Raw genomic sequence first — 12,963 nt, forward strand, 5'->3', positions numbered from 1 at the left:
AGATTCTTTTTTTATGAGGTTCTTAATGAAATGCAGTCCCACAGTAACACTGCTTTTCACTGTAAAAATGGGAATACAGCAGCTGAAGCAAATCCAGCTTTAATGCAAGCCTATGACTAGTATGATACAGACTGCATAAATCCTACCCAAGATGTGCAGAGACAAATTGTAAATGCCAGGCAAGATGCACTGTTTTTCTTCTGTGTATGCGTGTTCAACCCTTTGTGCAGCTAAAACTAGCCTGGTTCCAGGGGTATGATAGCCAAGATTATTGCAAGTGAATAGAACAAACACATTTTTGACTGACTAGTATAGGAGCAGTTAGTGGTGAGATTTTTGTACTAGCCCACAAGTTTACACTTCTATCACTTGAGGTTCTTCTATTGATCTTGAATTTACAGTAGTGCTATAATCTTGCTCAACAACTAACATTGGAAATTAATCCATTATGCTTTCCTGCATTGCTTTACAATTATCTGATTGATTTAGGAATACTGGAGTCAGTTTTCATAACTTGCTTTTTCTCTTTCAAGCTGAGAATTTCTGTTGCAATTTGAACATCTGCAATAAGTTGCCACATCTTGTAGTAAAGAAGCACAAATACTTCTTTCTAAATGAAGGGGACACCAGTATTAATTATTGATCAAGTAGGGAAAAAATTTAAAAATTATTCTTGAATGAAGACTCTGGCTTTGATTTAACCTGAAGACTTGCAGTCACTGCAAGATGCAGCAGTTCTCTGTCAGCTGCGTAACGTTTAATTATGCTTCACACCATGTAGCAGATTGATGTAATGATGCTAAAAAAGACTATTCATTCTTTTAAAGTGTCTGTGTCAACTTGAAATCATATTCCCAAAACTCTGATGTTTTCCTGATTGCAAGGAAGATGAATGTTTCTTAAAATACTTTATGGCTGCTTTGTGAAACAAACTGACAGAATGAAGTGATTGGCATACAAAAAGAAAATGTCACTAAACATGAAGTTTCATTGGAAACAAAATTGAGATAGTTATGAAACCTGTGCTGAATTTATAACCAGGACCTCTGTGAGAGTTTGGTGCTCTAACACACAGTTATGGAAAAACAGAACGGGGAAGAAGGAAGATGGTTGTAAAAACAGGATTTCTTGACTAGGATAAGAACTTTAGGCCTTATCCTCAAACACCCCTCCAATGTATGAAGTCAGAATGTGTCTGCTTTCCTTAGAAACTACAGCAAAACATGCAGTTAGAAAATAGCTTATGTAGCCTCTGAAACTTGGTACCAGATGGCAGACAGCTGTGTAAAAGCATGAGATAATCTTCCTAAACCACCCAGCAGCAATTCACAAGATAATTCTAACATGAAATAAGATTGGACTGTGTTTCCAGAAGGATTATTTCTCTCACTGTAAAGAAGTCATGGATAATTACTGTGCAGTGTTCTCTTGTTCCAGTTTGATAATAGCTGTGTGGCTCAGAATTCCTTTTTCCATATTTCTGGTGTTGGTATGCTGAAAGAGCAGTAACTTGGCAAAAGCTACAGTAATAATTCTGTTAAATCTGCTCTGTAGGTAAGTCAAAACCATTATTTATAGTAGGACCCCTCATAAACGCTGGCAGTTGTTAAATGTGCAGGTATCCTGGAGTTAATGTTGCACCTCTCCCTGCCTGCTGCTGTGGAGGGGATGTTGAATTTCCCTACCATAATTGATAACCTTCAACTGCTCTGGCATTCAGTGTACTTCAGCTGAAGCAGGGCATTTTTGGCTCAAAGTATGCCTGGTATTTTCAAGACTAGTGATCAGACTTCTTTTTAAGTTTAACATCCATTATTAATATGTTTTTAATAAAAAAAAAAAAAGGAAGATGCCTTGCCTGCCTCTGCCTTTTACAAAGTACAGCTATTAAGACTTCTGTTTCTGTTCTTCATGGCTGGGGTTTCTCTTCCCCTAATTTACACTTCCATTACACTGTTTAATTAGTACATTCCTTCTAGCTTGAGGCTATTTGTCTTCATAATGCTTTAATATTGCTGTACTTCATACTTTATTTTGTTGGGTGTCAATTGTGCATCACTGGCCTCACCAGCATAATCTGATAGTTGTTGCTCATGACAGTCTCACGTTTCTCCTATATATTAACCTGCTAACTGGCTGTCTTCCTTCTAACATCTGGCTGAGTTGGGGTGGGTGGAGCGTCCACTGTCCTTCATATGGACTGCAGTAGTTTAAAAAAGCCCTTCAGCCAGCCCTAGCATTACCTGCAGGGTGAGAGTGTGGGACCAGATAGCAAACTTCTGGCATGTTTCTCAAATAACTTCATGAAGATATAACTGAAGCCAGTTCAAAAATGTCCATAGCAGACAACTGAGAATGATTAGAGATGCATTTTGAACTAGCATGACTATAAAGAATTTACAGCTGCTAGTATACCATAAGCCCTGTTTTTATTTCTGCTTGAGCTTAGCAGGCTACACAACGGATTTCACATTTCATCTATAATACACTTCACTTCTCTGCATTCAAGCAGCCAGGCCAGGTCTCAAGGGGACAGGTAACCAGATCACACACACACAACCAACACACCCTTAGACTGGGTTTTGAACTTTCCTTTAATAAGGCAACACCTGTGGATTAGAAGCACAATACAGAATAGCAACAGTCCTGCATACCCAGTACCAAAGAGCACCTGTGCAGTCATATCCCCAAACTGGGGTGGCTCTATTTATGCTGTTAGGGCAACTCATTTTCCACATGGTTTAAATTATTTGGGATCTACACCCAGTTAATTTGTCTTGCCACAAAAGGCTCTTGTTTTCTTCAGTCTGATACCTCGTGTTTACTAAGGCTTACACTTGGAGACATGCAAGCAGCTGAAAAGCATGAGCTATCAGAATGGTATGGCTCAGTTTCTTAAGATGTAGGTAAGAGACCTCTCTTAAAGGAGTATTACCAATCCTTGCTCTGGTGTGGTTCAAGATAGCCCTAATCTGGTCCTCTGCCCTGTACACAATTTTTCTTCAGAACTCCAGTTGCCAGAGCCCCTGCAAGCTGATGTTACGTAACGGTAAGATACACCAAAATATCAGTACCTTTCAGATTACTATTAGCATATTCACAAATAACAACTGTAGCAATACTGATGGTAGTATCAAACCTGTTCACTTAAATGTCTGATTTTTTTTTTTTTCAGCTTCCATTTCTTCCACCTCAGTTCCATCTCTCTTTCAAAATCAGTTCTCTCTTCTGACTTTTTGCCAAACAGCAGAAGTACTATGTAGTTGTAGCCTTGCCAGGAAGAAGGAGGTAAAATAATGTGAAGTGTTTTGGTGAGAGAAAAGTGTTCTGGAAAGATAGTAAGTTTATTCATACATCCACCATATGGCCTTCTGCCTTTCTGGAACTGCGTATAATTATGTGCTGAAAAAGGGATCCTTAAAACTGGCTGCTTTAAATAAGTTCACTCTCATCTTCAGATGGCTTTTGTCTTTCTTTTTTCTACTAGGTTCTTCAAGAAGAATTCACCTAATTAAAAAGCAAAAAAAGCACCAAAATATTTTGTAGATATTTCAATGAAATAAAGCAAAACACACATTCTTATTTAATGTGAGTATTCTGCTCTACAATACTATAAAATACTGGTAAGAACAATTGTAATTCAAATCTCTACAACAGTGTATTTGACACATACAGTAGGGATGTAAAAAAACCCCAAGCCCAGAGCCTAAACAACCTCTCCAGCCCAAAATCCTGATTTTCCTCATGCCCAATTTTATGCAAGAGCTCTGCTTCTTTGTGACTTCCGACAGGCAAAGGTGAATTGATTTAATTAATTAAAAATTAATTCGTATTTCAAAAAATATCAGCAACCTAGAGTAAAACCTGCTGTAAATCTTGTTTAAGCTGCCATTAAAACAGTCCAAGAAGCAAGGTACCCCAGATGAGTTTTCTCTGCTCTCTCCTTAGGGAAAAGCAGGCTGTTGGACCTACACAACAGTTCCATTAATATCAGCTGCTACTTAATGCCTAGTGCCTTGTCAGAAAAAGCACTGCCGTAAGTGTAATTATTTCTAAAGCACTGTAAATAAATTCTGCCTGAGGCAACAAAATTACATCACAAAGAGCCCCATTAAACCCTGAAGCATCCAAGAGGCAGAATGCAAAGAAAAACTTGCAAATTGGGTACCCTTTATCCTGCCTTACGCATTAAGTATACTACAAACTAGGATTGGCAAAAAATTAGCTTAAGCAGCACAGCAATTGTACAAATATCAATTACTGTCACACTGATGCATTCAGGTGGCCTACAGAAGATAGTAAGTGTAAATAATTTAAAAAAAAACCCAAAGGTTGACTACCTGAGGTGCCCCTGAGCTAAGGTGAGCTTTGTTACATATTACTTCACTGTTTTAATTTTATATAATAAAATGGTACGTGCTAAAGAATCGAATGCTTTTCAGTAATTTACCTGCTTTATAGGAGGAGCGCACCAAGGGCCCACTGGCAGTGTAATGGAATCCGAGATCATTTCCAACTTTTTCCCAGTACTTAAATTTTTCAGGAGTTATGTATTCCTCAACCTGAGTGAAAAGAATTAATTTTTATCGGGTATAAATGCAAAGGAAATGGCTATAGCTAGCATGTAGTCACATGAAACGCAGTTATATTGCAAGTTCAAAATTTTACACTCCAAAACTTTCAGCAGTCAAGTCACAAACGCAATTTTCTCTCTGCTTTCTACCAAGAGAATGCATTTTATTCGCTTTTCATATTTAGCCAAAAGTTTAGAATTTAATTTCTAGTTGTTATTCTGTAATTTTCTTCACTCTGTTTTTGAATGGTCCTGTCCAGCAACCCTTTTTTTTCTCCAAGTTAGTAATAAAAAATACAGTAGTCCTACATTCTCTTCACTAACAGTTACTTCAGTGAAGCACAGGAACAGAACAGAGACTCAAGGTCTGGACCGATTACAAAAGGAGAAAACGGTAATTTCCCAGGTGATGTGGCACCATTAAGGGAGAGCCTATGAGATAATGAAGAAGATCTGGCTTGAGCCATTATGTTTGAGAGATACACTGAAATTCAGGTTTTCCAGAATCATGCCTCAGCTTCAGCTGTCTCCCCAGTTAATAGCAGACAGTAGCAATGCGAAGCCTGCAGAAGATGGAAGGGATTAGATGGCTGAGGTAATTTTTAGTGAAGAGTCCATAACAGATGAAGCTCAGGTTAAACAAGGAAGGAAATTTTTCCCAGCATCTGCAGTTAAGGTAAGGATGCATATCAAGCCTCAATTAAGAAAGAGGAAACTTGACTGTGCAAGGTACAGACCATAACACTGTCTGTAAATCAAAGGCATTTTTACCTTTAGGTGACGCTTCGTTGGTTGCATGTACTGTCCTAGCGTCAAACAATCTACATCTGCTTCCCGCAATACTGTAAAAACAAAATTCCCCATTAGCGGCAGAAGGATCATGAGGGATTTTCAGCAAGCAGAAATACCCTCCTTCCAAGCCTGAGCAAAGGTCTCTCTGCAGCACCCTGCAGGGTTACATTCTGCTCTCCTGCAAAGGGAACTTGCAACCTCCAGGAGCACCAGCCACACACCTCGTTCTGAGCTCCATGCTGCTGCAAGGCCTGAGCGATCTAGTTTGAAGCTAGAGAGAATACCACTGCGCTGCACTTCACTGCAGTCACGTGTCTCACTGCAGAGATGACATGCTCTTGTCTTTTTTCTCTTACTGCTTTTCATTGTGCCTTTAGGTCAGAGCCTTCATTTGACAAAAAACGGAAGCATGCACATACACTTGGCACTTCTCCACTGTTTCAAGAGACTTCATGCCGAAAAGATGTGGACAGTTCTAAAGAGTTGTAAATCAGGGGAAACTGCCAACCTCTCTGGCCAGTTTTACATACTTATGATGTACGTTAGTGTTGATGCCTGCAGAATCTCATAAGCTTTCTCTGGTAAAATTTGAGTATGTACTAGGATCAATCTACAGCAAATGAGTTCAGGTAGTCTACTTACAGAGGGAAATGCAGACACCCAATAGTCAGCTAGCCTGAATTATGTTCACTGCAGCTAGTGGGGTACTCTGAACAAAGGGATGGCTGAAGAATCAGATTTTGCATGAACATCTCCATGTATTTTCTGGATACTTGGGCTGGTTGCCCCACATCGAATTGGAGAAAAAGACAGTGTTTTGACTACAGCATTATACTCACTTTTACCTTAGAATCTCTGTTTAGATTAAAATGGTTTTGTAAAGAAACTGGTTCAATATCAGCACATTCATATGTTCTTTAACTCACACCGAGAGGATGGAAGGGGAACAAAAATAGGGTAACGGAATGAATGTGGTGGGTAAGTTTGTCTCCAAATACATGCACGAAAGTGGCCTGAAAACAAATAGCACCAAATCAGAAATTTCATATTCTTGTGGCTAGGAAATGCTAGGAAGGGAGAATGGGACAATCAGGAACAGTAATTTTATGGGCCCAACTGTCGGACAGCTGCAGAAAAACTAGACTGTATCACTGCATTCTAAATATGGGTTGCTGGACACAAAATAAAGTACCAGGTAGACATTCTTTCAGGGTATGGGAGAAATGCCATAGGATTTATTATTTGTACAAGTGCATTGCATTCAGTTACTGCTATGAAATTTTCTCCTCTTAAAAATACATTTACATGAAAACATAAGAACTTGCTACAGCTGCAAGAAGAGCAGCTTTTTCTGCATCTAAATAAGCTGAAATAATTTATTTTAAACAATCAGGTCTGCTATTTCTAAAAAGGGATTTGCAATAAGGCAACTATGTTGCAAGTCCATTATTTAAGTATTGCAAAGATAAGAATGTTAATATGGTCACACAAAGGTAGTTATAATTTCCATTGAAATCGACATGAGCTGGATCTACCTGTCAAACTGAATCTGAAAGCCAGATGAAGGCAAAATATTTCAGAAGTTCAATCTTTTTTTAAACTTTTTTTTTTTCTTTTTTGTCCATAAAGCTTAGAAAACATTTCCTGCACCAGCAAACTGATTTGCATGTAGAGGCAAAGATGCTTACAACTGTTTTCCAACACAATAAAATCCATACCTGTGAATTTTGGCATATATTTCAACATCAACTTACATTTCATTGTGGAATATACTTGTTCATCTGTCTCGCCTAACCCCAACATAATGGAGGTTTTAGAAATGACGCCGGGCTGGACCTCTTTAGCATGCCTCAGCACACGCACGGACTGCTCAAAGTTGGCTCGCGGATCACGGACCTTCCTTTTCGTATTTTCAGCACAAGGGTTAAAAACGCATGAAAGGGCGCACAGGAGTTAGAGATGCCAAGAAAGGCGCGGTCTGCTCGTTTCCACACAGCGAAAACGGCACCTCGGGAGGTTTTAGCTGTGTAGTTTTGACACTGGCTGAAACCCCCTCCCCGAAGCCTCCCAAAGCGATGGGATGCGGCCCGGTTCCAGAGGCGGCGGCCCGAGGGGTGGGATGAGGAGGGTGGGGGATGAGGCGACACCGCCTGAGGGCCGGGCCGGGGCGCGGCGCGGGCGCCCTCTGCCGGCGGGCGGCGGGCAGGGCGGCGGCGGCGCCGCGCGCGAGGCAGGCTGGGAGCGGGGCCGGCCCGCCGCGCGCCCCGCGCCATTTCGCCCCGCGGCCTGTCCCGCCCGCCCGGCCCCGGCGCAAAGATGCCCCTCACAAAACCCCTCGCCCGTTTTATGCTTTCCTCCCTTGATACGTACTGGTACTGCTTACCTCTGTAATTCTGGCACCGTCTCCACGTTGTGGGCGTACACATCCAGTCCCGACAACGCTACTTTCTCCACAGCTTTAAGGTCTCCTCGAAAATCGGGGGTTAGGCATTCTACCAGGATTTTTGAATTCCTGAAAAGGAGAGGCAAAATTAACACATCTATGGGATTTGTGTCACTGTTGCTAAAAAACTCAATACAGCATAAAAATATCATCATAAACGTAACATAAACCCCAAACCAAATAAATGTAAAAACCCAAATAAATTTAAAAATACAAATAAATGTAAAAAGCCAAATAAATGATGGTCTGATAAGTAAAGCAAAGTTAATTTGGGATACAATTCTAAAACAACAGATTTCTGCAAATACTTGTATTACAATTCAAACAAAACATCGTGTTTAATTCCTGATTTTACTGATCTGAGCTGAAATAGAAGGAAAGCCAAATAAGAACTATAAAAGCGATTCAAACAGTCTCTTGAACAATCGCTTTCACTGTTTATATATGATTTTTCCCGTGTCTTTGTTGCAGGTTAACCTAACATGAGTTTAATATCATAGCTCCAAAACACAGAGGAGCTGTAATTCTGCCTACAGCAGTAAGAAGTCTCTGCATTACCGCCCTGGAATCTAACCTTGGTGTTCAGGAGCCAGTCAGCTCAGAAAGGCAGGTGGGGAAAACTGCAGGAACCTTTCAAGTCCCAAGATAAATTGGGTAAAGACTTAAATGGGGTTATAGAAATTAAATCTGCAGGTAGACAAGTATGCTATCAAATGGCGTGCAGGGCACCGATGTTATGAAGGCGCGGCTAGGTAAAACAGGAAGGTACAATCACAGACTGAAAAACAGCCATTGTGGGAAAACAAAGCAATCTGCTGAAAGAGAAACCCAACTTCTTCTGTCATGTGGTGACACTGTTATCTAAATCCACTGTTTGAGCCTCGAGCTTCAAGAATGAACATACCTCAAAAGTATGTACTTATTTCCTGGTAAACCACCAGCTGCCTGTTCAAAGAAATAGTCCAGTACTTAGCTTCAAATAAACCTGGGCTAAATTGGAAATGCATCCAAATTCAAAATACTTTGGGGCCATGATATGAGAAAGATGAAAAACAGGAGGAAAAAAAAAAAAAAAAAAAAAAAAAAAAAAAGACACAGATGGGCTAAAGGCAGACACAGATGGGCTAAAGGCAGACTTTTGTATTTGCATGGCCCCTGGAATAGTCCAGCTAAAAGTAATTTTGACCTATATGCAGTACCACATTCTAAAGTTTTAATAATAGTAATACATTAACGATATACCTTTCTTTCAGATGGGAGACTGTCTTTGCAAAGTGTTCTGCTCCACCGTCAGGCATATCTAGAAGCATTTCAATTACTCAGTTAACCTTTCTGTTCAAGAAATGTGTTTACTCATTAGTGAAGCCAAGAAAAACATGTGGATTCCAATTTAAATGCAAAATAATAAAGCAGTCAAACCCCAGTCTTATCTTACCACTTATGCCACTTATTTACAACATATATTCTACCAAGCCTTGTTTTGCACAAAGTCTGTGATCATCTAGGGCAGGCTTCAAATGTTTACTCCGAATTTACCTGTCTCTAGGTTCACTGTCAGCCTGGGCACTGAATGGCTTTACCTCTTTATGGTGTTGGTCTGAGAAACAGTTCTACAAAAATTGAAATATACGCATTATTGCTCTTTTATTGTAAGCCACTTCAAAGCTACTGGACTTTCCACCATACTAAACAGTCTTTACAGTGGTTTTCCCCACAAAGAAGCTACTACAACCTTAGAAAAAAAGCAACTTTCAGTTTTTTTACATATATTTCACGTTTAGTTTTTGGAAGGAAGTTCTGTAATGGTATTGTATATGAAGTTGGTGTAGGTGGGTGGGTTTTTAGCTAATCAGGTAATAGAACATGGTGTATATGGATGTATTTTGAAAAAAAATATAAAATGAATAAATAATAGTTATTAAAAGTTATAAAATATTTAGTATTGTATTTATTATTGTATTGTATTTAGTATTGTAATATTCTTTATGTTTAAGAAATGTGACTTCTGATATATTTTACCAGACATAGAGAAATACTAAGAATACGTAGAAACTTTCCAAAGTTTCAGCACTGTCGACTCCTTAAAAATAGTAATCCTCAACAACTGTGCTGAGTGATAAATGTTTATCCAGGTCTGTGTTTACCCCATATAATGTATAAGAGAGCTTACACTGGAAGAGATGAGAGACAACATACTAACCGTCTCTGTCCACAGACGTCAATACAACATAATCCAAGCCCCACTCAGCTATAGCCTTTGCTGTGTTGTAAGGCTCCTCGGGATCCAGTGGAGGTGGATTTTTTGCTGTCTTTACTGAACAAAATCTGCAACCTCTAGTGCATGTGTCACCCATCAGCTGAAATAAGAAAGACATTCCTACCTTTACACTGTACATGTCACTATTGCTTAGCTGAAACCCAGCTACATACGCTAGATCAGACAAATCCCAATACTAGGCAAAAAAACTAGGACAGTGCTTTAGTCTAAATTTCTTGTAATATACCCACTCCACAAAAGTAGAGATCCAACAGTATAAACAGCTCAAACATTAGCAGAACACTTAAGGAATGGTTAATGGGTTACCATAATAGTAGCTGTAGCTGTAGCATATTCACCACCTCCCCAGCATTCTCCAATGTTGGGACAACGTGCTTCTTCACATACCTAAAGGTAAAAGACAGTAATGTACCTGTCTTTTTTTCCATATTATTGAAAATTATATTATTGATCAATTTCAATAGTAGCCTACAAACAGAACATAATTCCTTCTGTGACTGTGAGGAGATTAACAGTTACAGGTTGTTTTATAAGTCAGTAGAATAGATAGGAAGAGAAGAATTGTTTCGTGACATCCATTGCCATTCTTTTCACCTACTTCCCAACTCCAAAAACTCCTCAGCCTTATTAATTAGCACAGACTGTCATTGACATTTTAAATGTAAAAACTGATAAAATGTTCACAAAGCCTATGATGCATCAAAGCATGACCTTACTCTGAAAAAAAAATAAAGGGAAAAAGCTCTTGATGCATACCTACCACTTTTTACCATCTGGAAGGTATATTTAACGAAATACATGTATTCCTAGAATTTATTTTCATGCGAAACACATATGTAACTCTGAAATTGTGTGTCTTTCCATTAAAAAGTAAAACATAGCATCTTCTGATCTGTTTGGTGATGCAGGTAGTAAACCTTAGAATTTAAAGTCACGGCAAGAAAACCATGAAATACTCTATTGAACTTGACTCCATTCTTTATAGGTAGAATTCTCTGCTGGAAAAAAAGACCAGCATTGGGTTTTAGTTTCAGCGTTGAAGATCATGCAAAACGTGTTCTGCTTGTCTTCCACAGAGAAATAATTCTGTATCTGTAAAAAATGCCTTCTTTCTACAGGAAAACTTGGCTGGTACTAGATTTACCGTATGAAGATTTAAACTCCTCAAAGTATTCTTTAGTTTATTGTAGTTCTTTCCCATGGGAATCTTTGTTTTCAGCCACGGAGGAAGTCGCAGCCTGAGTAACATCAAGAAAATATAAAGATTAATAGATTATTTACATGCTAAGCTTCTATTAATTTTACAGATCCACTTTAATTTGTTACAGATCCCAACTAGGAAAGGCTGCTCGAAAACTGACACAACTCAGCAACCAATATTAACTTCATTCATGGTCATAATGGACTTCCCTCTTCCATGTTTATCATCATCCCAACATTCAAGAGTAACGGTTTGTTGTCATTCAAATGTTTAAAACTGTTAACCGTACTGGTGGGACTTAATAGTACCACACTGGAGACTGCAACAATTAATGGCAGTATATGTTCCACAGCTACCACAAAGTCGGATCAGATTTGTAACTGGAAATATGGAGGCTTTAAGAATTTTTTTAATTTAGTCTTCCTTTTTTGTTTTACTCTATCAATAATATTTTTTCAACACCAAAGTAGGGTACACTCAACTACTGATATATATTTGTAATTTAATACAGGCCACGGCATAGGCACTCAAGTGAGAAAGTGCCACCATATCTTCACATTTTGATTGCATTTGAAGTTTGTAACATGCTTGGTCTTTCTTGAAAAAATATGAAATTTGCAAGCCAGTACGACCAAATTTATAAAAATACATTGTGTGCATGTTGTAGCTAATACTAAACATGCAAGATAGCGGATGGAAGCAAATACAGGTTATTAAAATCACAATTACCTTTCTCCTTTCTGACGCTTTAAGTTGCCTTTATACTCTGCCCACGTGCTCTTGTCTGACAAATCTCCAGATACAAAGTCTTGTAATTCTGGCCCATTTTGCAGAAACTCTTTTTTTTCTTCTGGCGAAGAACCTGATGCTCTGTACTGGTTACACACATGGCTCCCAGACACCTAAGAGAAGCAACACCATAATTTACTGAATGATAAATGTACTAGCATTATATTCTAAATAACTGTTTGTCTTTTTGGTGGTTAAGGTACGCTCTGTGTAAGCATTTTCCCAATTAGCTTTAAGTTAAACCTCTAATTCTCTTCTTCATTTTAAGGCACGTGAAACAGACATAAAGCACGATCTTTTCCAAAATACCGCCCGATCAAACTAAGTTATACAGTTTTTGGACAGAAATATCATTGTATGGATTAACTGGCAATTTCAGGGGTGAAAACCGAGACGTGGAGACGATTAAAACCGTCCGCTGCCAGGTCAGTCACTGACGGGCGTTATGTTGATGCAAACGCCGCACAAGTCGGGCTCCCCAAAGCGGGGTTTAAAGCGGATGGGGCCCGCGGTTCCCCTTCGCGGTGCGGGCGTGGGTGCGGGTGTGCGTGGGAGCCTCCCCATCCCTCCCGCGGCCATCTCGGATAACGGCACCGGCTGCCGCCGCCGCGACGCGCCCCGTCCCCTCACCGGAGCACCGTCCCGAGGTCTCCTTCCCGCCGGGCCCACCCCCGTCCGCCCGGCACCCCCCTGCAGTACGGCGGCGCTGACTCACCCGCCCCCGGAGCCCCGTCAGCAGCCGCCGGGCGGCCGTGGCGGCGGCCCCGCCGCGTCGGCCCCACGGTAGCAGCGACATGGCGGCGCCCGCCCGGCGACCCGATCGACCCACTCAGCGCTCGGCCGCCCCGCCTGCCTGCTTGCCCGCCCCCCTCATCTCGCACGCATCG

At 40.2% G+C, this 12,963-nt stretch overlaps 1 protein-coding gene across 1 annotated transcript; it reads right to left on the reverse strand.

Annotated features, from left to right (window-relative positions):
- Nucleotides 1-2,576: 2,576 nt before the first annotated feature.
- On the reverse strand, nt 2,577-12,905 carry LIAS (lipoic acid synthetase). The gene is made up of 11 exons (XM_042808368.1): nt 12,792-12,905; nt 12,017-12,189; nt 11,231-11,324; nt 10,393-10,473; nt 10,009-10,165; nt 9,051-9,108; nt 7,749-7,877; nt 7,120-7,265; nt 5,345-5,415; nt 4,451-4,562; nt 2,577-3,507 (listed from the first exon to the last, which is right to left on the reverse strand). The coding sequence occupies exons 1-11, from the start codon at nt 12,870-12,872 to the stop codon at nt 3,455-3,457; spliced, it is 1,155 nt and encodes a 384-aa protein (XP_042664302.1). The 5' UTR covers nt 12,873-12,905; the 3' UTR covers nt 2,577-3,454.
- Between the last annotated feature and the right edge of the window lie 58 nt (nt 12,906-12,963).

This window comes from Tyto alba, unplaced genomic scaffold, assembly GCF_018691265.1.
Source record: "Tyto alba isolate M040663 unplaced genomic scaffold, T.alba_DEE_v4.0 Super-Scaffold_6, whole genome shotgun sequence".
Taxonomy (NCBI): domain Eukaryota; kingdom Metazoa; phylum Chordata; class Aves; order Strigiformes; family Tytonidae; genus Tyto; species Tyto alba.

Coding starts and splice junctions, on each gene's coding strand:
- LIAS (XM_042808368.1), bottom strand. CDS start 12,872: ATGTCGCTGCTACCGTGGGGCCGACGCGGCGGGGCCGCCGCCACGGCC. Junction 10,166..10,392: donor CAGCTACAGCTACTATTATG/GTAACCCATTAA, acceptor TTCTTATTTCAG/CTGATGGGTGACACATGCAC. Junction 9,109..10,008: donor GACGTCTGTGGACAGAGACG/GTTAGTATGTTG, acceptor AAATGCTTCTAG/ATATGCCTGACGGTGGAGCA.